Source organism: Python bivittatus, unplaced genomic scaffold (assembly GCF_059951505.1).
Source record: "Python bivittatus isolate LINGU-HERP-01145 unplaced genomic scaffold, Pbiv_v1 ctg000330_np1212, whole genome shotgun sequence".
Taxonomy (NCBI): Eukaryota; Metazoa; Chordata; class Lepidosauria; order Squamata; family Pythonidae; genus Python; species Python bivittatus.
This window is the reverse complement of record NW_028277058.1, coordinates 5,747,850-5,773,553: the sequence shown is the minus strand read 5'-3', so window position 1 is coordinate 5,773,553 and position 25,704 is coordinate 5,747,850. Positions and strand designations below refer to the sequence as shown.

At 39.6% G+C, this 25,704-nt stretch overlaps 1 protein-coding gene across 1 annotated transcript; it reads left to right on the top strand.

The window, feature by feature from the left end:
- The first annotated feature begins 17,272 nt into the window (after positions 1-17,272).
- Positions 17,273-24,790, top strand: LOC103062945 (phospholipase A2 inhibitor and Ly6/PLAUR domain-containing protein-like). The gene is made up of 5 exons (XM_007431123.2): positions 17,273-17,321; positions 18,735-18,851; positions 20,565-20,720; positions 21,947-22,087; positions 24,576-24,790. Exons 1-5 carry the CDS (start codon positions 17,273-17,275, stop codon positions 24,788-24,790), a joined length of 678 nt encoding a protein of 225 aa, XP_007431185.1.
- Positions 24,791-25,704: the final 914 nt, after the last annotated feature.

The following is a 25,704-nucleotide window of genomic DNA, read 5'->3' as shown; positions in this document are numbered from 1 at the left end:
ACACTCCTTCCCATCCTTTTTGAAGCAAGCACAGCCCTAATGGATTCTCAGTATTGGCTTGGAATTCCTGATTGTTGCATTAACTGCTTTAGAAGAATCATGGGAGGGGTTTGTTGATGCCCCTAAGCCGTAGGAGCAGTGATTTGCTTATATCCATGTACACTGCTAACAAAACATGTAACTCCTGGTGGGTTGGATTGGAAGACTGAAACACACATCCGTTTCTGTGGCTGATGGTAGCTGTGAGTTTGTGAAAATTGTATTTTGATGTTGCTCCATTATAGTAGATGAGGCCTGGTTAAGAATTATAGATACCCACCTAGTGGTTATAGAAAGACTTCACAACCAGTTTTCAGGATTGAATGTATTAATTTGTGTCTGTCCTGACTTTGACAGCTCAAGATAGCATTGCGGGGAATCCTTCACCAATTATGCCTCCACAACAACTTTTGATAAGTAAGCGTGTCTTTATTATGGTCTTTGTGCAGTGGCTCTGTTCTAGCCATTAACTGTTTATCGCTAATGAAAAACTGTTCCCAGCAACTTTTTTATAGTAAGAGGTGCACAGAGAAAATGTGACAGAGTAGGGCTACCATTCAGGTAATAAAAAATAGAAATACAACCATCAATGGGACACAGATTATTTAAAGGAGAAGGAAGATGCAAGCTTGAGGGCATGTTTATGAAAATCAGTAGAAATAACTCCTGAATAAACTGCACATTTGCCTCAGCTAACGGCTGTCAGGAGTGGAAAAAGAGATAATGCATGTTATTGTAATGACAGTGTGGAAACACTCTTGTAGTTTCTTGACTCTCTCTCTCACACACACACACACACACACACACACACACAGGGTTCCTTTTTTTAATGTTGCAATTTCTTAATTCTCTCCTCTTGCACCCAGCCTGCCTGGGATTTGACAGACCCTTACGTTTTCTTTTTATTTTACAAACGCATACTGCTGTCATCCATCAGAGGGCTGTAGCAATTTACATGTCATTTCCTTGAACAAGTTTATATGCCCTAATTTAAATTTGGCATTAGAGGTGTGAGGAAAGGAAATCCAAATCCAAACAATATGTTTCAATAGCTTTAATGTAAAAAAAAAAAAAACCACCCAGTGCCAACCCACTTGTACATGGATGAAGCGGTGGCTGCTCAGCCTGTATATCTTCACGGTGAAAAATCAGAGGTCAGGTCAAACACGTTGGAGGAAAAGGGTGTGATCAGATACAGTCAGTCATGTCCCGGAAAGAGAGGTGCTCCTATTCTCTGGAGATCCATGTGTTTCGGAAATATATGGCTTTATATTAAAGATAAACAACTTCAGGCCCCAGATATCCTGAAACCTTCCAAAGGTGGTTATAATTATTACAATGTACACCTTACAGTATGAATTATAATATAATACATATTGTGCTACAAAGTAAAATTACTGAATACATAAGGAGGAATTATATCAAGATCATACAAATTTAATCTCAATTTAAATGCAAATAAAAGAAAAAGGAAATGTCATTTGTGTCCTAGCTTTTTCAGCTTCTCCTGATGTGGTGCATCCACGTCATCATTCAAAGCCCAGGATAGGACTTCAACTCTTCTTTCCTTTGTACGTTTTTCCTACATGGGGATCTTCAGGTGTGATTTTTTTATGCTCTGGGGTGTTCGTGTTTGGATTTTAATGTCCTGAGTCTGGCTAATCAGAAAATTAGCTAGTTGCTGAAGCCACATTCCTAACAGCCCTGTAGTTGCACGATAAAAGCCTAGGCAAAATTTTACCTGTTGTGGCTTTGCAGAAAAAGGATAATGTGGGAGAGGCTTTTGTGGGAAGAAACACAAAAGTATCACAAGGGCAACTTTGCCAGTTGCTTTAGGTGGCCCTGTTGTGTCATATCAAGACCTGGGTAATGTTTAGGTCAGCCTTGGAGTTCATATGTATACATTCCTTCATATTCCTTGCAATAACATTTTCCTAGGGCTTCAAACTTCTGCTGTCAGAACAGAGGACTCTAAGGGATATTTCATGACTACCTTGTCAATCATGCTATCAATTAATAAAGGACTATTTTTGTAGTTGTTTATGACAATTTTTGAGTTCAGATATGGAATAGGAAGAATTCTGATTGAGTCCTTTTATAAAAGTTAGAAAGAGAAATGCAGGATTGGAGGGGAGAGACGGGCCTAACTATTCTCTACTTGTTCTTGGAAGTGGAAATGAGGCCTCTCATTCGAGGAATAATCTCAATTATTTCATTCAATTAAATAACATTTATTTGCCTTTCCATGAACAATACCAAGATAATGAACATCAGTATTGCCTAATTGTTTCATATGTTTGTTTACAACAACTAATAAATTATTAGTTATTCATAGAAGGCATATGAAAACAGCAAAAGAACTGTAAAGTTATTACTCAAGATGCCTTTTGAATTTCTTTCTAAAATGCTGAGAGCAAGGAATACTGTAATTTAATGGTTAAGTCTTAGACCAGGTTCAAGAAGACTCAGGTTCAAAGCCCTATTGACCATGAAGCTCTTGAGGACTTTGAGTCAGTCACTCTTTGCCAGGAGGTGGAGATGTCAGCCTAAGTCCTGTAAACCAGGAAAATGTCCAGTTTCCAGAAGCCCGCTGAGGCTAGCAAAAACAAGAGGAGCTTGCCCTGAATGAGCAGCAGCACTGGGAAACTATTTCTGCATTTGCAACTTGAGATAGAATAAGCAGCATGGGAAGCCATTTTCATAGAAGTGGCCTCAGGTAGTTAGACTCACTTGATAGTGCCTCCGTTCCCTTTATTCACCAAAGTTGGGGGGACCTCATGGTGGAATGGGAGATGGAGATGGAAGACAAGATCTGTCCTATTTGCCATTTCTTCACTGACAGAGAAGGTTGGTTATCCACTATTTTGGTTTGATTGGGAAAACATTGTGCACACCCCTCGTAACAGCCCAGTAAGGGACAGCAAATGTTAGGAAATACTAAAGGCTGCTTTGTTATAGAGTAGTCTTTCCAAACATTAACTTCCAGTGCTTCTTTTCCCTCTGTTTTTTTTGCCCCCACAACTCCTGGAAAGTAACATTAATACAGTAAATATATGCATTATGCATAATAATATGTCCAGGTTTTTATCTTTGGAAATGTGGTCACCCCATTCTTATAGCTTTAATGATTATGTGATTGGAAGGTGCCACTGGGGTAGTTGTAAATGCCAAGCATCTTTCCTTCTAGGCAGTGATCAGAAGTTTAAAACCATTATAACTAAAACAACCCATACCTAACCTTCTGTCTAGGGTGGTGTGTTCTTGATATTCTGTAGAACATTGGCTTGGAATTAAGGCAGTAGGAGTAAGAAGGCTGAAACAGCTAATATAATTTCTTTGGACTGGAAGCACAGAGAAAGGTGAGAGGAGTGTGTGTTGTGTGTGTGTGTGTTATGAATCTTCAAGTTCTGAAGACTTCTCATTCTCATCCATTTCCCATTACCTGGGTATTATTTTATTCCAACTTTAAAAAGAGCCAGTGTGAAAGGTAATAGGAGAAGATATCTTAAGGGAATTTCCAGGAATACTGGCACAGTATCTTAGACCCTTAAGGATTTCACCATTCATTTATATTTTGCTTTCATTCTTTTTGAAGTAGACTTCTATGTAATGTTAATAAGTTCCTAAATTTCAATTCAATATTTTGGAATACACATTTCTGGACACATTCTGGAAATGTATCCATGAATGCCTTGACAATAAAGCTCCACATATATCCACAACTTCAATACAAATTAAAAGCTGTTGGCATCTTCTATAGCTGTAGCAAGGATCGCTACTGTTCTGACAACTAATGAATGATGATGGGAAAAAAATGAAATTAGGAATGCCTTTGCCAGAAAGCTGTCTCTTTTGAAGCACTTAACCCTGTCAAGAAAAGTCTTGGAATTCAAGCAAAAGACACAAAGCAATTAGGAGAAAGAAAACATTTTCTCTCAACAATCCATCTTGTCTGCATTTTCAGCTAAACCAGCCAAGGCTGAAACCAAAGAGAGAAGCCCAGCCCCAGGAGACAGCTTGTCTGCTCTTCCCCTCTTCCAGGAGTCTGTCTCAATTTACATTCACACACATGGAGTAAAACTCATTTATGGTGATCCTCATTTCAATCATATGTGGAACACTGACTCCTGATAGCTGCCCCCTGAAAGCACAAACCTCTGAATCTCACATGGCTTATTGGTTTATAGAACATAGTCTGTATTTTATATCCATTGCATCAGCCACTGAAATAGGTAAAATACAACTTGCCTTGAGCACTTCCATAAGTAATTGACAATAGTGGGCCCTAAGGAGTTTTTATAAACAGCCTGTGAAGGTTTGGCAGCCCTGCAAGAAGTCTTTGCTACTTGAAGCAACACAAAATGTTTCCTGCTGCATTCCTTTTTGTGCTTGCTCTGAGGCCAGCTGTGAGTTTGGACATAGGATTGACTACCAAATGTGTAACTATCCCTAAGGAAATGAACCTATGCCGGGACATCACCTATGCAGAAATGAGACTGTCCAACCTAAAGGGGCACACCACCTTGGCCAAGGTTATTCTGAAATCTGCTGGGTGGGAACATCTCATAGGGATTGGCTGCCACCCTTTCACAAGGCTTTTTTTACCCTATTTGCACCAGTTTGTTTGGACATGTAAGTCATGGATAATTTCTATTCAAAATATGTGCCTTACAGAGAAAGGTGATGGGAAGGAAGCTGGAAACATTAAGATTTGGTCTTCAAGCAGATTAAATGCTTGTCTTGAGGTTAGATCCATATGCTTTCTATTTTTCAGAGGAGTTCCCCTTAGGCCTGCCTTGTATCTTACCAAAGTTATTACAGTATTCTCAGTTCAAGCTCCTCCTCTTCTGCTAAAAGTTTGCTATGAATTATTAAAACAAAATCCATTGCTGAGAGTTGAAAGTTTGAAGTAGCATTCTTCATTCTGGTGCCTCCAGGTGTTTTGGAGTACCATCCCCATAATCTCCAAGGAGCATTGACAATGGCTAGAGGTGAATTTATTTCTGATTCTGCCTTGTTTATCATTAAAACAAAAAGCATAATATTAAAAAAAATTATGCTCAGAACTGGCTGTGGTGCTCTATAGATCTTTCAGACCACAATTTCCATTATCCCCAGGCAGTATGACTATTGATGGGAAGCTGAGTTCAACCCATCCCAGAAGTGCATGGGGGGTCGGGGTGGGAAAGCAAACCTGAACCAATAAGATTGATAGATTAGTTGGAGATAGCAAATTCTAACTGATGTTCTTGATTGAAATGGAAATTTCCTTAATTACCTTAGTTATCATTACTGTAAAATAAACAAGAAAATAGCAAGAATGGATTTTGTTGTATACAATAGTCATATTTTATGCCAAAGTGAAGTGATCTCAGATTCCTTTCAATAATCCTTTAAAAAGGCACATATATCTAAAGTTGATCATGCCTAGCTCTCTTTAATCATTATTGATCAATTAAAATATATATTATATCAATGAATTCTAGTTGGACAACTGGACTGTACTAAGAACATACTGCTTACTGTTTCTTTTAAAGTCACGTTCTATTAGCACCAACTTTTTATTTGATTTTCAAAGATAAGAATTAATCTTTATTAGTGCCTAACTCAGCTTAAAACCATTTTCATTTATAAAGTTCCACAGATGGTTCTCAATGTATTGATTGCAACATGCTTAACAGCGAATGAAACACTGGTGCTAATGGTGGTCTAGGGTCCTTCAAGTGGAGGCCATGTGACCATCTGTCTGAGATGTATTAATTTGGATTCATGAGCTGAGCAGAAGGCTAGACTTAGTGACCTCAATCCCCGCTTCTAACTCTGTGATTCTATTCTATTATGACTGGAGACATTTTTGTATTATATACCTTTGGCACTGCGCTAGGCTTTGTTCAGAATCTAGAAATGAGATGGCCAATTTCCTGCAAGCTATTTCTGTTACATTATTACTCCATGCAACCTCTGGCACATTTTGTTCTATGTAATATATGGTAGCAATTTATGCTGGGATGAGAATACCTTTCTGCAGATCTGGAGCACAACTAGCCCTCAAGTGCTTTCCTATCAGATATGCTGAGCCCTCTCATACAAATTAATAGGAACTTAATTAGCCAATTTATTGATTAATGGGAAGGCTGCACTTGCCAGAGACATGAATAAGTTAGAATGTGAATCTGTAGGGGATAGGAACAGGGAAGAAGTAATTTAAAAAGGCAAGATTTGATGCTAGAATAGCTAGGTTTCCAGGGATAGGATAAAATAGGAAAGCTAAAATAGAAACAGTGAAAGAAAAAGGTAGGATGGAAGAGCCAGATAAGGCAAATGATTATCAGCAAATAGAATACAGGAAAAGATTAAGCAGACAGAGATCTCTTAATGTGTACATGTGTATAAATAGATATGAAAAGGTAAAGGCACACTCTAATTCAGCTGGATGCATGATGATAGCTTTCCTGCCCTTTTCTTGGTAGTCATGAAGAAGCACCACCCTTGGTCTTCCAAGATATTTTTCTCAACTTCCCGGTTTAGCCATTAGCCCAGAAATTTCCAGGTGATCCTAATCCAGGTATTAACCTGAGCCAACCTGGCTTAGCTTTTGAGATCAACCAAGATAAGCGAGTTGCTGCCACCTGCTGAGGACAAACATACGAACCCACAGACTGAAGTCCTCAAAATGCTTTAAACTTGGAATACATATAGAAAGCTTTTATGAAAGAGCATCATAGGGAAAAGCTGTGTACGTGCTGAAATCATGAGGTGGGGTCTGAAAAATGGAAAGAAATGTCTATTTTTAAAGAAGTGAGTGCTTTTTTTCCCAATTGTGAAAACCTGTTTTTTTTTTAAATCGTAAAATTAGGGCACTTCATAGAGAAGACCCTATCCCAAACCAGGTTTGTTGAGAAGATCCAACCTGCTTTTCAAACAGCTACACCCAACCTTGCACAACAGTGTGTGCTGTGATTTGGGATTGATGTTCTCCTGTTCTGGAATGCCAGGGACACTCTTGGTTAAGCACTTTTGACTGTGATCAATTACAAGATGATGACAATTTGTGTCTTGCTTCTCTCAGCAAAGGATACAAACCTGTACCTTCTGTAGCTTATGGGAGAGCAGGAGGCAATACATATAAAGCTGTTAATTAAAAGCACAATTTAATCCAGTGACACATAGGTAGAAAATATGTAGGTTGAGAATAATTTGTTTGCTATCCTGCCTGTTCTGGCAATCATTTATGCAGAAATCTGTAGCTTTGAGAGGAAGATATTTTAATTTTTAATGTTAAAAAAGATATTATTTACAAAATTTGATTTGCAGTCCATCAGCTGTAGCACTGAAGCAGCGTTAGGCCTTAAAAGCCAGCTGCTTTTCCAGAGGAAGGAAGAGGTGTCAGAGCTGTTAAATGTATGTTTGCACATAATATCTAGTTAATCCCAGAGATCTAATTGGGTGCCAACTGTTTTCATGCCAGACCTTGATGGTCATTCAAGGCATCATGCAAGACAAAACACATTGTTCTTCTCTCATCGCCAGATTTTACAAAGCCTGCCTGTCAGACTTGTCCAGTCATTGAGCCTTTCCTGGCCTACAAGAAAGTGCTACAGTTTTTATGCCAGACATTTTGGTGAGTTCTATTGACAGACATAATAATAAGGCATTACATGGATTAATGTTCATCTCTTTGCTATCTGTTTTTTTGAACCTGGATTCCAGTATACATGATCTGTAATTTGAAGCTGATCCTCTTCATAGCCTACTGAAATGACACTAGTTTAGGTTGGTCACTTAACATTGTACTGGTCACAAGACTGATTTTAGGTGAGTAATTGTAGAGAGTAAGGAAAATAACCTTGATGGGCATATGTAGAAGGTGTTGCCTAGCCAAAAGGGTCTGAAGCATTTTTTAAAGTTCAGAACAACCAGATAACATTTGGAGCCAGCTGAGACAGACACCTCCCTGATTCACTGGGGTATAAGAAGGGGATGGGAGGAAGTACAGCAAATCAGACTTGCAAGACTGTTATTACAGTCTATCTCAATAAAGGTAATTCAAGTCTTCCTGTGGTGTTGATTTCCTCATCTGGCCTACCTAGTGGAGCTGACAGTAATTTACTTTCTGTGGATAAACATCAAAATAATGCAGCAAATTACTATGTTTTTATCAACACCTGTAATACTCCCATATCAGGTGTTTTATAGCTCATTTAAAGCCTTTCCCAATTTGCAACTAACCATGGGAAAAACCTTGGTAAACATTCCTTGGCAACCTTTTCTTTCTGCCACATCCTCATAATTTTGCTTCCATTTCATCTTTAATTTATACTTAAGGCAGTTTGAACTTATCCTTAGCTGTTTGGGATAATGCTTTTCCTCTTAAAGCAGGCAACAAGCCCCAAAAGTTTTGCTGTGGGTGTGATCTGATACGTTTCACTAGTCATTTGGTCACTGTCACAGTCAGGTGATTCCTAGGGGTGGGGTCAATTCAGCCCCTATAGAAGTGTGGGCATGACCCCTCCTCATCACTTCTGGGAAACTTGCAGATCCATTCTACTTTGGACAATGGGAGAGACCAGTTCTTTCAAACTGACCTCTCCCTCGTGTCTACCAAGTCTCTGCACTGATTTGGTGACCTAGATCAGCCTGAATAAAAATTAGTGGCTGCTCAAGGATTGCACAGTGAAGTAGGAAGAAAAAAAGAGTGCTCTCTGCTGCTTCATGGTGCAACTCTGGTTTGGTGCATGTGAGCTGCTGTTTGGGCTGTTTTTGAACATGGGTTTAGCTCCCTTCTAGAACAGTTCTAAGCCCATGTCTGAATGGACACCGATGATCAGCTCTGGTTTGATACAAATGTTTTGCACAGATGCATTCAAAGGGAGCCTGAGCATCATCTGATACTGGCTCCCTTTGAATGCACCCACAAAAACTTGCACCAAATCAGATTGAGTTTTCACAGATGGCTAAACCTGCTGGTCTAACCATCTGTCAAAACTTTCCTCCTCCTCCAGCCTCATTCCCATCCCACATTAAAGTGAATGTGGGTGGTGAAGTTTTGTGGGAAGAGAGGAAGACAAAGGAGATTTCACCAGACTAAGCCCACACTTAGATGTCAAGCTGGTAAAGCTTAGGCCTCCAACAAATGTCACAAGATCAGAACCACCCAGTGTGTGAAGGGTCCCGTCTCCTGGTTGTGCTAACAACCATGGATTATAACATTCTCCTCGGCTGCTGTGTGCATTTCAATTTTTGTACTATGATGGAAATTTGTTTTAATTTATTGTATGATTGTTTACCACCCAGAGTTACTTGTTAAGATGGGCGGCCATACAAATTAAATAAATAAGGCCACAAAAATATTTTTTAAAAATAATAGAGTTTATTAAGAACACAAAGGTTTAGTGCTTAAAAGCACCAGGCTAGAAACTGGGAAAACGTGAGTTCTAGCCCTGCCTTAGGCACAAAGCCAGCTGGGCGACCTTGGGGCAGTCACTCTCTCTCAGTCCTAGGAAGGGGACAATGTCAAGCCACTTCCAAAATCTTGCCAGGAAACCTGCAGGGACTTGTCCAAGCAGTCACCAGGAGCCACGACTGACTTGAAGGCAAAGCAAAACAAAGCAAAGCAAAAACCACATGAGAATCTGGCAAATAAAAGGATTAATCTTTGAGAGAGGAAGAGTGAACAAAGTCAATTAGGTCTCAGAGAAAACTAGGTTGAAGGAAACTGAGGGAGGCTTGATTTGAGCCATGCAGAATAAAACCAAACTATGATACCACTCAAGTTACTGCCCCTTGAGATCTGGATGGGCTAGATTTCTTCTTGTGTCCTAGAAGATTTCACCCCACAACTCTTGTGGGGTGGGGAGGCTTAGATTCCATTCTTTCCTTCCCCATTGCCAGCTGCTGCTCCAAGGGAAAATTCAACAGAAAAAAACCAAGTTTCCAGCAAACTCCTCCCTTACTATTTACAGTAACCTCAAGGGAACAGCTATTACTCTTGCTCTGGGATTTAGTCACACACCCCACCCCTGACCCCTTGCAAGAGTTGTCTTACTGTACTAAAAGTAGAAAGGACGGATCAATTCTAAGGTTTGTTTTGGATATTAATGGGGAAAAAAACAGAACATGTCTAGCCCATACCAATGAATGAGGGCAAAAGCATCATGTATTCTGAAAGGAACGCAAAAATGCCTTCTCAAGTGTAATAAAATACATAACATTCTATTTCTGCAGTTCACATAATCAAAGTGCAAATATTTCCTTGAGACGCTTTAGCACTGTTTGGCTATAAAAATGTGCTATATCTTTAGCACATGTAAAAATACTACCGTATTATGCTGTATAATATTTTATAACATATAATTAAACTTTCTTAAAAGATTTATAAAACTTATATGGTGCCTTCTTGGGGCTTAGGGAGGGAGGGAGGTAGATATATGTTGAAATGATACGCAAATGTTGCAATGTTTATATAGGTATAAACAAAAAAACACTTGCGTAACACAATTTCTAGGAGTTACTTTTGTGCATCCTTTGCTGTTCATGTCACTGACACTATAAACCATTTGGGGAGCTATAGGATACAAATGCTTTAAATAAAGGTGGCAGTTCCCACAAGTTCATATTGTGTTTTGCTATTAGGAATTTTACTAAACTTGGCAGGACATGGATGTCTGCAAGGGGGGGGGGGTAAAAAGAAATTAAAATAGTGGCTGCAACTATGCAAGGAAAGCCCTGCCCCTTTCTAATATGTATTAAATGCACCGTGCATTTTAAAAAGGGGTGGAGCTTCCATCTCATGGTTATAGCGGCCATCTTGGCCTTTTCAACCCCCAAAGATCCCTGCAAGACAGTGTACTGCATCTTAAACCAACCCATTTCTGATAAACCTTAGCAATTCTAGAGCAAATTGTATTCATGTCTTAAATCGTCCTTGTGCTTTTGATCAAGTAGTTTTGCATTTTGTTTTTGGTGGGTTTTTTGTTTGTTTGTTTTTGGTTTTAAATCTTGAAATGTTGCTTTACTCATTTAATCCTCAAACTTTTATATAATAGAATACATTTTTAAAAACTAACTGGTGAATGAGGACTAAGGAGAGTCAATGCCATGGAAAACTGAAGATAGATGAGAATAAGTTGAATTCTTACTAATATATATATATATTTCGTGTGGCAGGGCCCAATTGTGTTCCCTAGATCCAACACTAAGATAGACAATGGGTGTGTAAAAAATCAATGCCCATTAAAAACCTATGAACCTGGGAATACCAACAAGGGAAGTTTTTTTTGTGGAATTAGTAATGGGGATGCGGTTTGGTGTAATGATTAAAGCACCAGCCTAGAAACTGGGAGACCATGAGTTCTAGTCCTGCCTTAGGCACAAAGCCAGTTGGATGACATTGGGCCAGTCACTCTCTCTCAGCCCTAGGAAGGAGGAAATGTCAAACCACTTCCAAAATCTTGCCAAAAGAACTGCAGGGAGTTGTCCAAGCAGTCACCAGGAGTCAACACTGATGGAAGAAAGAGAGAAGGGAAGGGAAGGGAAGGAAAGGAAAGGAAAGGAAAGGAAAGGAAAGGAAAGGAAAGGAAAGGAAAGGAAAGGAAAGGAAAGGAAAGGAAAGGAAAGGAAAGGAAAGGAAAGGAAAGGAAAGGAAAGGAAAGACCAATTATAGTATCATGCCAAATAAACCCTTCAAAGAAGTGACATCTGTAGATGTTGTACAGCGGTAGATTGACTTTCCGACTTTCCCTCATGTTATGGTACTGTGCTATGTCATCATACCAGCATCTTCCTCTCGTACCCCAGCAACAAAACCATTATGAAAGCAGGACTTTCCAACTTGGAGTAGAGCAGTACTATTACTTCAGTATGTTTTCTCTTTCACATCTCCATTGTGGCTATGGTAAATTAACACTTATTTAATCAGTAAACATCCAAAGGTTTAACCAGTGATATGATGATAGGTTTTGAGCTCAGCATGGCAGTTCTGTAGCATATGCTGAAAAGTAAATCCAAAAATGCAGTCTCAGTCATGATGTCATCATGCAAATTATTTGCATTATTGGCAACGTATGATGGCATCATACCACACATTCTATCATTTGATCCTTACTGACATCAGTGGCCACAGCTGTGCTGAGAAGTATATCTGCACAACTATGGCTAGTGTGCCAGCTGCAGCTCTTCAAAAGCCAGGTGGATCTAGTGATGGTTATCTGTGTCTTAGTTCAATCTTATTTTGACTATTGCAAGATTATTTTTAGGGTTGTTTTTATGTTTTATTTTAATGAATGTTTATCTTGTTGTAAACCGCCCAGAGTCATTTCACGAGATGGGCGGTGACAGATTTGATAAATAAATAAATAAACAAATTAATTAATTAATTAATTAAGAGATGCTGTGCCTGGAGCTGCCCTTGAAGACTGTTCTGATATTGCCATTGGTGAAAAATGCAGCAGCCAAGTCATTAACCATATCATGCCTGTCCTCAATTTGCAGTAGTTGCCAATTGTTTATGGGGTAGAATTTCAGGTGTTAGTGTTTGTTTTTCCTTTAAAGTCAAACAGCCTAAATATCTGAGGGACCACCTTTCCTACTCTGAACCTGCCAGTTAAATAGATCAGCAGTAGATCCTTTGAAGATCCCTCTCATTGCCAGAAACTCATCTATCTGCTGTGCAAGAGAGGACCTTCTCTTATCTGGCTTTCAGGATACGGAATGCATTTCCCAAGGTGGTGTGATTGTCTCTGATCTCTCAGTAATCAGGAAATTTATAAATTCCCATCTCCTTTATCAAGTTTGAGTTGTTAACCAAACTATCAATCAATCAGTTTATTACAGTCATAGACCAGTACAACTAACAATGCACATGTCTAATTAAAAATCTTAGATATAATAATATCAAGTAAAATCTATATCATAATTATAATTTGGCCACCTAAATGTCATTTATACATGAGGTCAAGCGGCCTATCCTGTAGTGTAATTATTACTCCTTAAATTATGATATCCTACAATTATTGATCGTTAACTAAAATAAAGGTGATAATAAAATGATAATATCTAAAATTGAAGTGTGTTGGTGATACTTCTGTCTGTTTTTTCATGGTCACCTACTTAGTCCACCCCTACCAAAATCGATTCCACTCAGCAAGGCCCCCAGACTCTCGAAGTAGTATTTTCAGGACTCTTTGGGAACTGTTAATGCAGACTAAAATACTAGTTGGCTATAATCCATTACTGGAAAACCTTTCAGCAGCTTCCTATCCCATGATGACGGATCTTTATTACCACCGCACAGAACCTGGCTACCTGCACTGTAATGTAAGGCCGGTCATCCATGAGAAGCATTTGAAGATAATCTGATTCTTGACGGCCAGGCTGCTTGCTGATCAGGGGTGCAAGCAATTTACTCTGTGGGACTTGGTAAAAGATACAGCGGAGGAGAACATGGCCCATGTCTTCTACTTCCTTGGCATCACAAGGGCAAAGTCTTCCAGCTAGTGGAATTTTTTTATATTTGCCATCCAGCACTGCTGAAGGAAGAACATGGCAACGAGCTAAGGAGAATGCTTTCCGCTGACTGGGGAGCTCAAGCTGTGCTAGATATCTGGCGGCAGTGACAGTAAACTTGCTACATGGCGGAGAGTTAACCAAACTGATTTTAATAATAATGATTTTAATTTGATTTTAACTGTGTGTTTTAGTATGTTTTACAACTTGTATTTTGTTATTGGTCTAAGATCCCTTGAACATTGTTTGAACAGAAAGATGAAATATACTTTTAATTTATAAGTAATAAACAAATAAGGCTGCTACAAAGAGAGATTCTTTGTAGGTCTAGGCAGGTCTGCAACAAATGGGAATGAATGTTTGTTTTCATTTTTAGCTTGTTGGATGCATATTGAAATTGGCTTATAGTTTCTTAAGAGCAGACGAAAAAGGGAGAGAGAAAAAACAGAATACTTTAGGAGAAAAAAGAGGACAGATTTATATGTAAAATAAAAATATTGTCTTAATACTGCTGCAAACAGGAAAAGTTACATGCCAGCAAGCAAACTACCAAATATCTCTGTGTAATTTCTGTTCAAGCAGTTCATATCCCCACATTTGTTGTGAAACTGATTGTCCAAGTACCAAGTTTAGATGGGGATGCAATTCCCATACTGTTGAAGATCCAGTACATCCAATTTTAGAAACTCAACTCTAGAGGTAAGAGAAGAAAGCAAACCCAACCATGTCCTACAATGCTAGAGTTGAGCCAGCTGTACTTCACACCTGAGACATCACAGAGAGATGGAACAGAGTTTATTAATGACTAGTGTTATTAGTCATTCACTTATTTTTGTTGGATTTTTACTGCCAGACTTCAGGAGAGATGCTTGTGGAATTTTTTGCCTCCAATGCCAGAATAATTTAGGTAGCCTTTGCTGTGTCACCTCAGGGAGTAACATTGCTTGGTCTGGCCCTGGCTTTGAACAAACATATTAAAATAAGTAAACACAATCTTGATTTTGAAAGTTCCAGATAGGCAGTCAAACACAGTGACGTGAAAAAGGTGTAGCCCAACTCTGATGAAAGACTATGGATGGTGTTTAATTGAGAGGTTCACCTGCCCGGAAGCCTGAAATCTTGACCACGGGCAAAGGAAGTGAAGAAAATGCCATTGTGGGAGGAAGGACAAGTTATGGTGTTGGAGCAAGAGCCCAAGCTGGAATGTCGGGTGATGACAAGATTTCCTACTGAGGAAAAGAGGAGATATGTGGGAGGCAGTGGAGACATACGCTTGGAAAAATTGTTTACATGGGCCTGTCAGTTTGAAAGGAAGCTAGAGTGACTCATTGTTCTTTACACCCAGATTTTCACATTTGTACTGACATATCTATGGTAAGATAGCCACAATGCCAATATCAAAGAATAGAGTTCCTATACAGGTAGTCCTCACTTCACGACTGCCTTGTTTAGTGACCATTTGAAGTTTATTTATTTATTTTTATTTTTCATATTTATATAGCCGCCCATCTCACACAGCAGAGTGACTCTGGGTGATGTACAACATTACATATTAACAGTTACATTACTACATTACAATAATTACTACAATTTCTAAACTTGGCCAGCAGCAGTCACAGGGGAGTCGGATCATCCGGGCTTTTTCTTCCTCTGCCGATCTTCTGTTAGTCGCATCGCATCTTCCTGATGATCGCATCTAGGCAGGTCAGCAACTGGTTCCTGTCCCCAACGCAAAGTACCACCAGCATTTCCTCCCACCAAAATGGGAGTACCTATTTATCTACTTGCAGATGGCATGCTTTTGAACTGCTAGGTGGGCAGGAGCTAGGGATGAATGACAGGAGCTTTGAATGAAGTTATGACAACACTGAAAAAGTAACTTTATGACCAGTCCTTGTGCTTATGACTGTTGTAGTGCCCCCATGGTCGTATGACCAAGATTCAGGCACTTTGCAACCAGTGAGTGTTTACCACCATCAGCCTCCTGTGGTCACGTGATCACCATTTGCATGCTTCACAGCCAGCTTCTGACAAGCAGAGTCAATGGAGCAGCCAGCATAAAATTGCAAGTAGTGGTCATGTGATGTCTCACTTCACAACTGCAGGTGATTCAATTAACGACTGCGGTGGAAATGAGGTCGTAAGTCCATCGTGGTTATGTGATGTCTCACTTAATGACCAAGTTGCTTAGCAACAGTCCCAATTGTTGTTGTTAACCAAGGACTACCTGTACTTATACAGGGGTAAAAAAGGAGTGGTGCTTTGAGCACATGATCACCATTTTGACTTTTTTGACATTCACCTCCCATGGACATCCCTGCAGCGGCAGCTCTTCACATGTAGGTGTTCCTTTTGTAGACAATTGCACTCAATATTTGGATGCTGGAGGACAAAACTGGAATGGGATTTCATGTTGAGAAATACATTTTTAACTTCTGTTTCAGGCTAACTGTGGCTTAGCATTATGTCTAAATCCAGACAAACTGACTATGGTCTTGACTATGGTTGACTTAAACTAATTTAAGCCATGGTTTATGAATCTGACTAGTTTGAATAAAAGAGTGTAAAGAACAGCCATAACGGTAGGATTCAAATGTGACATCACACTGCAATTAATAAAACAGAATCAGAAACATTTTAGACTGCTGTTGAACCCTGCATTGTGGTTTTCTAAACAATTATTCCTAGCTTAGTATGCTGTGTAATCCCAGCCCAATGTGATTTATCCAACAAACCATGGATTACTGCAGTGTGCATACCAGATCTTGGTATCCTTACAGTTTACTTTATGAAACACTCTAGGTTTCCTCTGAAGAAAGACTCATGGATCTGGCACTGACATTTTCAAGGTATGGAGATTCATGAGAACAAGCTCCAAGTTCCTGTTAAGTCATGTTAAGTGAGGTCCACCTACCTGAAAGGCTTCTTGGGTAGATACTCTGGGAAGGGCACCTTTGGACAGGGTTAAAATACAACTAATCTATCATTGCTCGCTCTCTCTTTCGCTTATTTTTCATTACTTTTCTATGGCTGCAAGCACACATCTCAAAACAGTAAAACCATAAAAACACATCCTAATTCTAATTAAGGATATAATAGGATTCAAACAGCATCCTGCCAAACAGATGGCAGGCGAAGCAGAGATATTAACAGCATGTTTGAGCAGCTTTCTGGAAGACAAGCATAATAGAAACCAACTGGATTGGGGGAGGGGGGTGCTTACTCTGGAGGGCAGCAATGGAGGAGAAGCCCTGCTTCCAAGCTCCCAGCTCCTGGACTGAGAGTATCTGGCAGGAGTGTTACAAGGGGGTGGTTGAAAAACGTCAGAATGGTGGGTGCAACTGTGCAATTGTGGTGACCCTCTTGACTTTTTTACCTTCCTTTTTCTACCTGGAGTATCCTCTCATGAGTAGAACTCACAGGTCTAACCGAATCAAGGACTGGAGGAAACTGCCCCATACATCTCTTGAGCCCTTCTCCTTTAGGACTTTCTTAGTTAAAACCAATGCCTTAACACCTATCAGAAGCCAAAGCAGCTTTTGCACTGGAAGTGATCTGGCTTGTGCTGGTAAGGAGGTATGTCCTTGTTGCACAACTTCCTCTCCATTGTGGCCTTGAGGAGAAAGGATGCTTTGGGATACTCCTCCTTCATTTGTAGTAATTGAAGGTATACCTCCCAGCTGAAAAGCTGGCCACATTAGAAGTTCAGCCCAGTTCTCCTCCAGCAACAATGCAGGCCTTCCTCAGTTTTAGCCTACTCTCAGCACTGATAGCCAGCGGTGAGTAGCTCATTCTTCGGTGATGGCAGTATAAAATGGTGGGGGGAGAAGAGTTGTGGTGCCTTTCCAGTGTCCAGTGTCCTTTCTATGGGTGCTGTGTGTACACACATGCAGATGCTTGGAAAGATTGACACAATAAGAGTTGTTGATTTCTTTTTCTATAAAGATCTGACTTTTTGGATTGGACAAGAGAATTCCCAACAGGATTCATGTTCCTAGGTTTAGAATACAGTGAAACCTCATTTTAATGGACTAATTGAATGGAGGGGATGTTCATCATTCCTCAAAACCCAGTAAATTGAAAGGCACATAATTGTAACAGCACAAATTATGCGACTGAAGTCACTTAAACAATCTGGGCAATGACATCATTACGCAGATGATGTAAGTAGACACGAATCACATGACTTGGGCCACTCATATAAGGATTTCACTGTGCAAATGATCAGAATGGATTTTCTATGCATGCAAATTCCATTGCATCAGGATCTGATAAATCAGTTTTCACTAGGCTATATGGCACTCTGTTGTTACAGTGTTTTGCTGGCTCTCAAAAATTTCCTGTTTGGTCAGGCATTTTTTAAATTGAATGGCTAAGTTTTAATCTAATGCTTTGTTTTATCTGCTGTACCCCTCTCAATTTTTATTATTTCAAATATTAGTTCTGTTTGCAGCTCATACTTGTTTTCAGTTATCTAGCTGCCCCAAAGACTGCATTAGTATTAAAAGGCTCAGATATAGGCATTTCTGTAGCTACATCATTAACAAATAAGATAATTGTGTGCCCATTTTATGAAATCTCCTTCTGGCATCTCACTGAATGACAGATTTATTTGTGCAAATGTGTCTGATCTATATAAGGTAGCTGTTCTCAGGATTCCACTCTCTTGCAAATTTGTATTATTTTAGGAAAGAGTATATATAATGCAACAAGTCTGTGAAGTGGCATAAGCATACTGATAATTCCTTGATCAAAACCAGATAAATGTTTTGCTAAATGAGGCTGAGCTGGTTCGTGAACAGGTTTATGAACGAGTTATGCATCTTAGCAGTCATGTGCTTCCAGTTATCCCTGATCTCTGGCAAAAATCCAGAGTAGCATTGCAAGATAATTAGTCCATCTGTATGAAGTACGTGAGGCTCATTTAATATTGCCCCAAATACTACAGACTTATTGCACTCCGCTTTTTTTCACAATTCATATAAACAAATGGCTATATACAGACCCATAACTCATCTGAGTTAGCACTGGGAATTATCTTTGAGTTGTTATAGGCAAGTTGTATTTTTGGTTATGAAGCCTAAGGGGACATTTCAGACCTTAGAACTATGGAAGTTTAATAATTTCTCTTCCAAAAATTAAACAGGTAGATAAAAATGACCACACGTTTTCTCTCTTTGTCTGTTCTCCAGGTATTGCTCTGAAATGTGAAGTTTGCATAGGTCAGGGTCACAACTGTTCCGGTAATATAAAAGTATGTCCTCCAGGACATGATTTTTGTGGTATCACTGCATTCGAGAGTGAATTGGGTAAGTAACATTGGAAAGTGGGTTTTCCTTTATAACTGAAGTGTGCATTTCAGAGTGTTCAAATCTTTTGAGTTCTGCTCCTTTGAAGATTGGAGGCCCCTTATTAAGTTTTTTCACCAATGGGAAAATTGCACGTGGCTGTCTAATAATAGCAAGACAAATACTGATTGCATGTTAGAAAAAAAAACTCCTAACGATAAAAATTGTTTGAAAATGGAACCAGTTTGAAAATGAAAAACAACTAGAGAGAGATTATGGGTGACCCTTCAGACAGAAGTCATACAGCAACCTGCCATGGATACTTTAATTCAGATTCCTGCATGGGGAAGGGAGTTGGACTCAGTGACATAAATACTGTATAGGTCTACCAGAATTGAGCTGCAGAAATCCAGCTAGCCACTCAGGCAATAAAACTTTAGCCATATTCCCATCATCTAGGGGCCATCTAGAGTTTTGCAGCCCTGTTCTGGTAGTCGTACTACGTGGCCCCGTCCAACTATGATTCTATGAAACTACAATGGGACTTCTAGGTTGAGACGTATTTTCTATTATGCGCTTTGCCTGGAGAGAGTCAGGTATCCAGGAGGATAAAGGTTCTTTTGTAAAGGCATTTATTACTTTATTTGTTCACCTGTTTCACTTGTATTATTATTATTATTATTATTATTATTATTATTATTATTATTATTATTATTATTATTTCAATTTATATGCCACCTGATTCCCAGTGACTCTGGGCAGTTTTGCATGCTTGAGTTTGTTATTGTTATTCTACAATCTGTTTTATCGGTATAATTGGCTGGAAAGTGAAGAATAACAGTAATAGTTGTAGCAGCAGTAGAAATAATTTATAATGATGTTTTAACATTTACATTGTTAGCAGTGTGAATTCCACCAGTGAGAATTCCTAGCTCACCTGGTGAACTGGGTACAGGAGGGGAGTAATGTGTTGTGGGGACTCCAACACTAGGAAACTATATCTAGCCTTAAACAAACCCCACTCATACATAGGATTAAACTAACTCCACCCACTCAGTCATGGTTGTTGGAACATGTAAACCCAGTAGTTCACTTCTATTGCATACCTTACCAGAGGCATTTGCAGGAGGTCAAGAGGGGACAGAATGATCAAATCAGCATTGCATCCTCATGATTCAAGCCCAGCCCCTTTGGTATGTGCATCATGGGGGTCACACATGTACAAAACGGGTGGACCTTGTGGCAACAATGCCACAATGTTGCTTTTGAGGAAAGCAGCATGTTCCTGAGGATGCTCACGGCTTTAGTTCTCCAAGAAAAATTCCTGGGGAGAAAGAACAGCGGAGAATGTGAGCAGCCAATGACAAAACACTCATCCCGAACATGGGGTGGCTGCAGCAACCAAGCTCTGCCCACTGCTGCATCCCTGCCCACATGGCCAATGGCGAACAGGCTAGGGATGTTGTGAAGTTGTGCCACTACTGATGCAATGAGTCATGGGTGGTGGAGACTCTGTATCCCCAGATTATGACCATTGAACTAGTTAATGGTTGTGGGATGCCACAGTCACCAGTAAAGATCTGTTACCTGGTTAGTGGTTGTCAAGGTTAAGCAAGTTATGGGAACAGGTGCTACTCTTTCTATTTACTGTAATTTTAAATAGGTTTTGCCACTTTTCATGGCAGCATGTCCTCACTATCTGCAAGAAATGTCCATTTATTTTCCTCCCTGCAGAAGAACTTCAGGCTCAGGGGATTGTTAAGAACTGTGTTCCATCAAGCGTCTGTGAAGGGGGCTCTGCTCATATTAATCTGGGTAAAAAAGGAAGATCAAGGACCAGTGTTTTTTGCTGTAAGGACGATGCCTGCAATACAGATTTTCCAGTCAAATGTAGGTATTCATTCTGAGCTTTACTGTCTTGTGCTTTTGTACAAATGATTTCACTCAGTGAGCTTTTATTAAAAGCAGAATGACCAAGTTAAGTCCAGGCTAAAAAAAAATAGGGTGAGTTAAAAAAAAAAAACCCAGCCAGGTAAGAAGGAAGAAGTCAGAGGTGAAGATTTAGTCCTCCCACGCTCCACAAGGAATGGCCCTGATCCAAATCGGAGCAGGTGTACTTCTGATTAAATAAATTCAAAAAATAAAGGACGACACATCATTTCCATATTATCCATTTTAACCCCAGGTGATCAGCTCACCCAGACACATGTTGTTGGCTTGTGTTTATAATCTAAACTTAATTGTACATTTTTGGTAGGATCATTGTTCAATCTAAAATCTGTACTTAATGTAAAAAGTGACGTCGTCATTCTCAAGGTGCCATGTCCTTCCATCTCCATCTTAGCAGGTGAAGCAGATAAATGAGGTGCAAAATGTTTTAATCTGGAAATAGCTATTCCAATCTCTTTGGAAGTGTTCTGACAACACTGTTCTGAGATGGAAACCCGCCTTTGGGGCTCAGTGCCCTTCTGGCAAGGTTGGAACAATGGAGGAGAAGTGCTAACAGTGAAGTAAACAAAAGAGAGGCAGGAATTCCAAGAACCGTTAAAAAAGTTTCAGAAAACCTATTTCTTTTTCAGGATTATGGTGAAAGCAGAAACAGCATAAAAAGGACATTAAAATAACTCCCAAGATACAGATAACAATATATTTTTTAAAAATGAGTAATTTGCCTTGTGCACATTTAAAATAATTCAGTGAACAGTCTAAAATAAAATAGCCTAAAGTTATCAATTTAAGCAGTCAAACAGATTCTTTATAAAAAAAACATTCTTACATTCATTCATTGAGCTCAATTCTCAGGGACAAGAAAGTTGCTGCAATAAACACAAGAATTATTATTGATGAGGAACATGAATGTTTTTTAAATGCTTAGCCTGTGTTTACCTCTATTGTGAGTGGAAAAAAAAAAACCCTGGTAAAGATAGAACAAGGTGCAAAATTGTTTTATCTTCTGTAATGTCCCATGAACTGACTGACTAATTGGAACAACTCATTTGGAGCTCAAAACAGGGTAATTTCCCTCCCCCTCCAAGAATATTTAGCCCATAGATATGCCACTGTCTTATTTAATTATGCTGTTTGGTATAGTTTCCAAAAATTTTCTATTTATCCAGTGCCAGAGTTAGATACCAAGGTGAATGGTCTTCGGTGCCCGGCCTGCTATGCTTCATTTCCTGATTCTTGTAAGGATGATAGTGTTGACTGCGTTGGATCTGAGTCTCAGTGCATTGATTTGGCCGGATACATACACTTTGGTAATCTATTCAATTATTCATTCAGCATTTTATTTGGGTTCTTATGGGGTTTGATAATGGACTTCATATCAGAAAACATCAATTTCTTTTAAATGAAAAGTATACAGAGAACTTTATGCAAGGCACGGAAGATATCAAACAGTGGCTGTTGTATCTTGTGAAACTTATCCAAATACCTATGCTACAGCCATTTCAGGCAAAAAGTTTTCAAGTAATTAAAGAGTTTGCTGAATTTCACTAAATTGCCTCCTGCTATCTTAGCTACTCCAGTTGGCTGCTGCGGTCAACAGTATTAAAAGTCACCAAGAGATCTAGTTATATTCCCTGTCTCTCTCTTGACACAGAGCATCTATCAGGGCAATGAGGCTGTCTCTGAGCAAAATCCATGTCTGAACCCAGACTGGAAATTATTTAGATAATCAATTTCCAATGAGAATTCCTGGGGCTGCTGCATCACTGCCTTCTCCATCAGCTTGACTATACATATGATAATAAATACCAGCCAATATTTTTTAAACTCATCAGATCCAGGGATGGTTATGAAGCAGGGAACTCTGGCTGTCACAGTGTTAATCTCAGGAATCATTGGCAAGACATAGTCCTTGAAGGCCCTTATATGCCAAGCCAAGGAGAGATCCAACAGGCAAATAATGGTGTGGACTGATTCAGGCATTGTCAGTTTCCTTGAAAGATTAGCAGTAAAACTTGTTTGGAGACATATAATTAGAAGATGCATGAAACACCTTAGGTTTTTTTTTTTAAGTGTATTTCCCAAAGGAGCATGGAGCCCAGCACAAATCTAGCAAAGCTAGATGTGAAGAACCACATCAGTAGCTCACAACATTGTGCAGGCATCTGCAATCTTAAGCTAGAATTCATTCTTTAAGCTATTTATCTGGAATCTGAACTATGAACAAATTTGCAAGGTACTTATAGGAACATAATGGGCAGAAATGAATGTTTGTTGTGCTGATTCAGAGATACAGATGCATTCAGATCTTATGCCGCATGTGTGTTGGGGGGGGTATGGCTTTTTCTTTTTCTTGCATTAGGATCCAATACATGTGAACAAAGGAATGTTGCTGCCAGTCAAATGTCACCAGTAAAATAGATGAGAAAGCTTTCAGCAGGTACATAGAATGTACATTTATATAGCAGAGGTCTTAGGTCCTTAAACAATTGGGACATTTCTTTCTAGTGCAATATTTATAAAGTATTTTGTCTCTTTGAAATTTCTCTCTCTCTCTCTTTCTCTCTCAATCTCTCAATTTTTCAAGTAGAAACTTGACAGCACCTAGCTAGCTTTGGCTTGTCTTGACAAGCTGAGCAGGATCACACATGGATAGTATCTAGATTGGATACCTTCAGAATATCCCAGGGTTATAAAATACATGGCAGAGGGGTCAAAACAATCTCAGAAGAAGGCAATGGCAAACCGCTTCCATGATGTTGCTGGGAAAATGACATAGACATTCCCCTGAAGTCATGCTTAACTTGAAAGAAATGTTGCTTTTGACTTGCTGCAGTAGATAGAACGTTCATTGAATATACCAGGGCTGCATTTCAAATGGAGGGCAAAGAATCTGTTTCTTAGAGTAGCTAAGTGTAGAAGTTAGCATGGTGGATTAGAACGGTGGAGACCTTAATTCATATCTCTACTCAGCCTTAAAGTTCACTTGCTGATTTTAACCAAACACCACATCCCAGCCTAACTTACCTGATTTGGTTGTAAGGATAAGATGGGAAAGGGAAGAGTATCTGCTCCACCTTGAGGCCCTTGGGGAAAGGCAAGATAAGTTGTAGTAGACAAATTGCCCAGCCAGTTTTGAGTTCTCCTGACTTGGCACTCAGCAGTGTCCTTCTGATCGCCCTTTCTATTTCCCATGACACTTCAATATTAGATGTGAAAGAAAAAGGCCACTAAACCCAATTTTCTGCACCTACTCTAGACACTGTTGCTATCTACCTAAAAAGTATGTCAGTGCCCATCAAAAGAGGTCCAAAATCTGTGGGAGCAAAGGAGGAACAAAGAATTCTTACTCTACAGGCAAATAGAAGAAATGGCTGGCAAGTTTCCAAATAGGTTTTAGGCCCACTGCACCATTCAGCTACTTTATGAGAAAAGTTCTGAGTTTTAAGAAGCAAAATGAATTAGCCAAGGCAACACGGTTGATACTGGGTCCTAGTCAGTCCATTTTATTGATTTTGCTGTCTGTAAAAAGCTTTGTTTTATTATCCTCCTTTATTACACCACTTTCTGTTTAGGTTGCACAGGATTATATTGTTGACTATCTTTAAATTAAAGGCAGGATATCAATCATCATATCAAAATACAAGCAACTAATGCAGCAAATTGGTTCTTTCTGAGAAGGAAAGACATCTGGGAGAAGTGGGTGGTAGACTATTTCTTTAGCTTTGAAGAAATGGATTGATGAGTATCTGTTGCCCCCATGTGGTTACTCTTCTTTTCTGTCTTTTTGAACACCAGAAGAAACATCTACAGAAGTTGCCATGAAGGGCTGCACTACCCAGGCTGTCTGTGATGCTACCATTGGAGGTGCGGCAACATTTAGTCAGGCCAGTTCGGCAATCACAAGCCTTGAATGCACCCCAGCCAGCAGCATGGCCAGCAGCTCTCCTGGACCAATGGGACTCTTCCTTTTAGTCATGATGGGCTTCCTGACACTGCAGCTCAGATCCTAACTAGCCAACTGTGTTTATGAGCAAATGATGGAGATGTTAAGCCAAAGATGCTAACATTTGGTTCTCTGGTATCATAGGTGGAGAAATTCTGAATGAGCTGAGCATTAGCTGTTTGATTAAGGCCTAACCCATTATCATTCTGGTTGTTTAATGTCTACAGTGTACATTAAGGAAAGAGGTTAGTTAACCATCTGTTCTGATTTGAATTGATTGCAATCACAATTTTATCATGGTCATAGAGGTTGGTGTCATATTGATGTATTGGTCAAAGACTGAACCCATTGTTCATCTCTTGGAGTTATGTTTGAAATGGCATTTTATCCTTCTCATTCAGTTTGATGGAAAAGAAAGGGTGTGGGAAAAAATGTTTGGCCATTTTTTCAAGGTGGGTTGAAAAATTGGAATCCTCAGTCTTATCTTAATTCCCAGCTGGTTGAGACAGTCCCATTCTGTATGGTATGATGATCTCCCCAGCAGTCTGCAGCTTCCAAGCCCTCAGTGAAATCCCAGGGGAAGATGTAATATAACGAATAACTCTCCAGAGCCATTTTCAGGCCAGAAAGCAGGGGTGCTTAAAGATAGTCAGTCGCCTCAAAGATTCTTCTAAGGGCTTTTCCCCACTGCCGCTGGTCCCACTGCTGCTGTTCTTTCACAATATTAGCTGCCCTAGAGTTTCAGTGGATGAGGAAGGGAGAGGAAGGAAGGGCAATCTGGCTGACTGATGGAGGAACAGGGAAATTGGCACTCCAGTTTCTTCCCTTCATCTTTTTTGCTTCTTTACTGCATTGTCTTCCACGGTGATGGGGGAAAATAGTGACCCCTCTGGGTACTCCTGAAGTACTCAGGGAAGAAGGAAAATAAACCAAGGAATCTGAGGACCTTCACTATTCCACAGATGGCAGTGGAATATTTCA

What these genes read in the sequence shown, in the direction of transcription:
- LOC103062945 (XM_007431123.2), top strand. Translation starts at nt 17,273, where the DNA reads ATGCAGGCCTTCCTCAGTTTTAGCCTACTCTCAGCACTGATAGCCAGC. An exon ending in TACAGATTTTCCAGTCAAAT is followed by an intron (nt 20,721 to 21,946) that starts GTAGGTATTCAT and finishes CTATTTATCCAG; the next exon opens with TGCCAGAGTTAGATACCAAG. An exon ending in GGCCGGATACATACACTTTG is followed by an intron (nt 22,088 to 24,575) that starts GTAATCTATTCA and finishes TTTGAACACCAG; the next exon opens with AAGAAACATCTACAGAAGTT.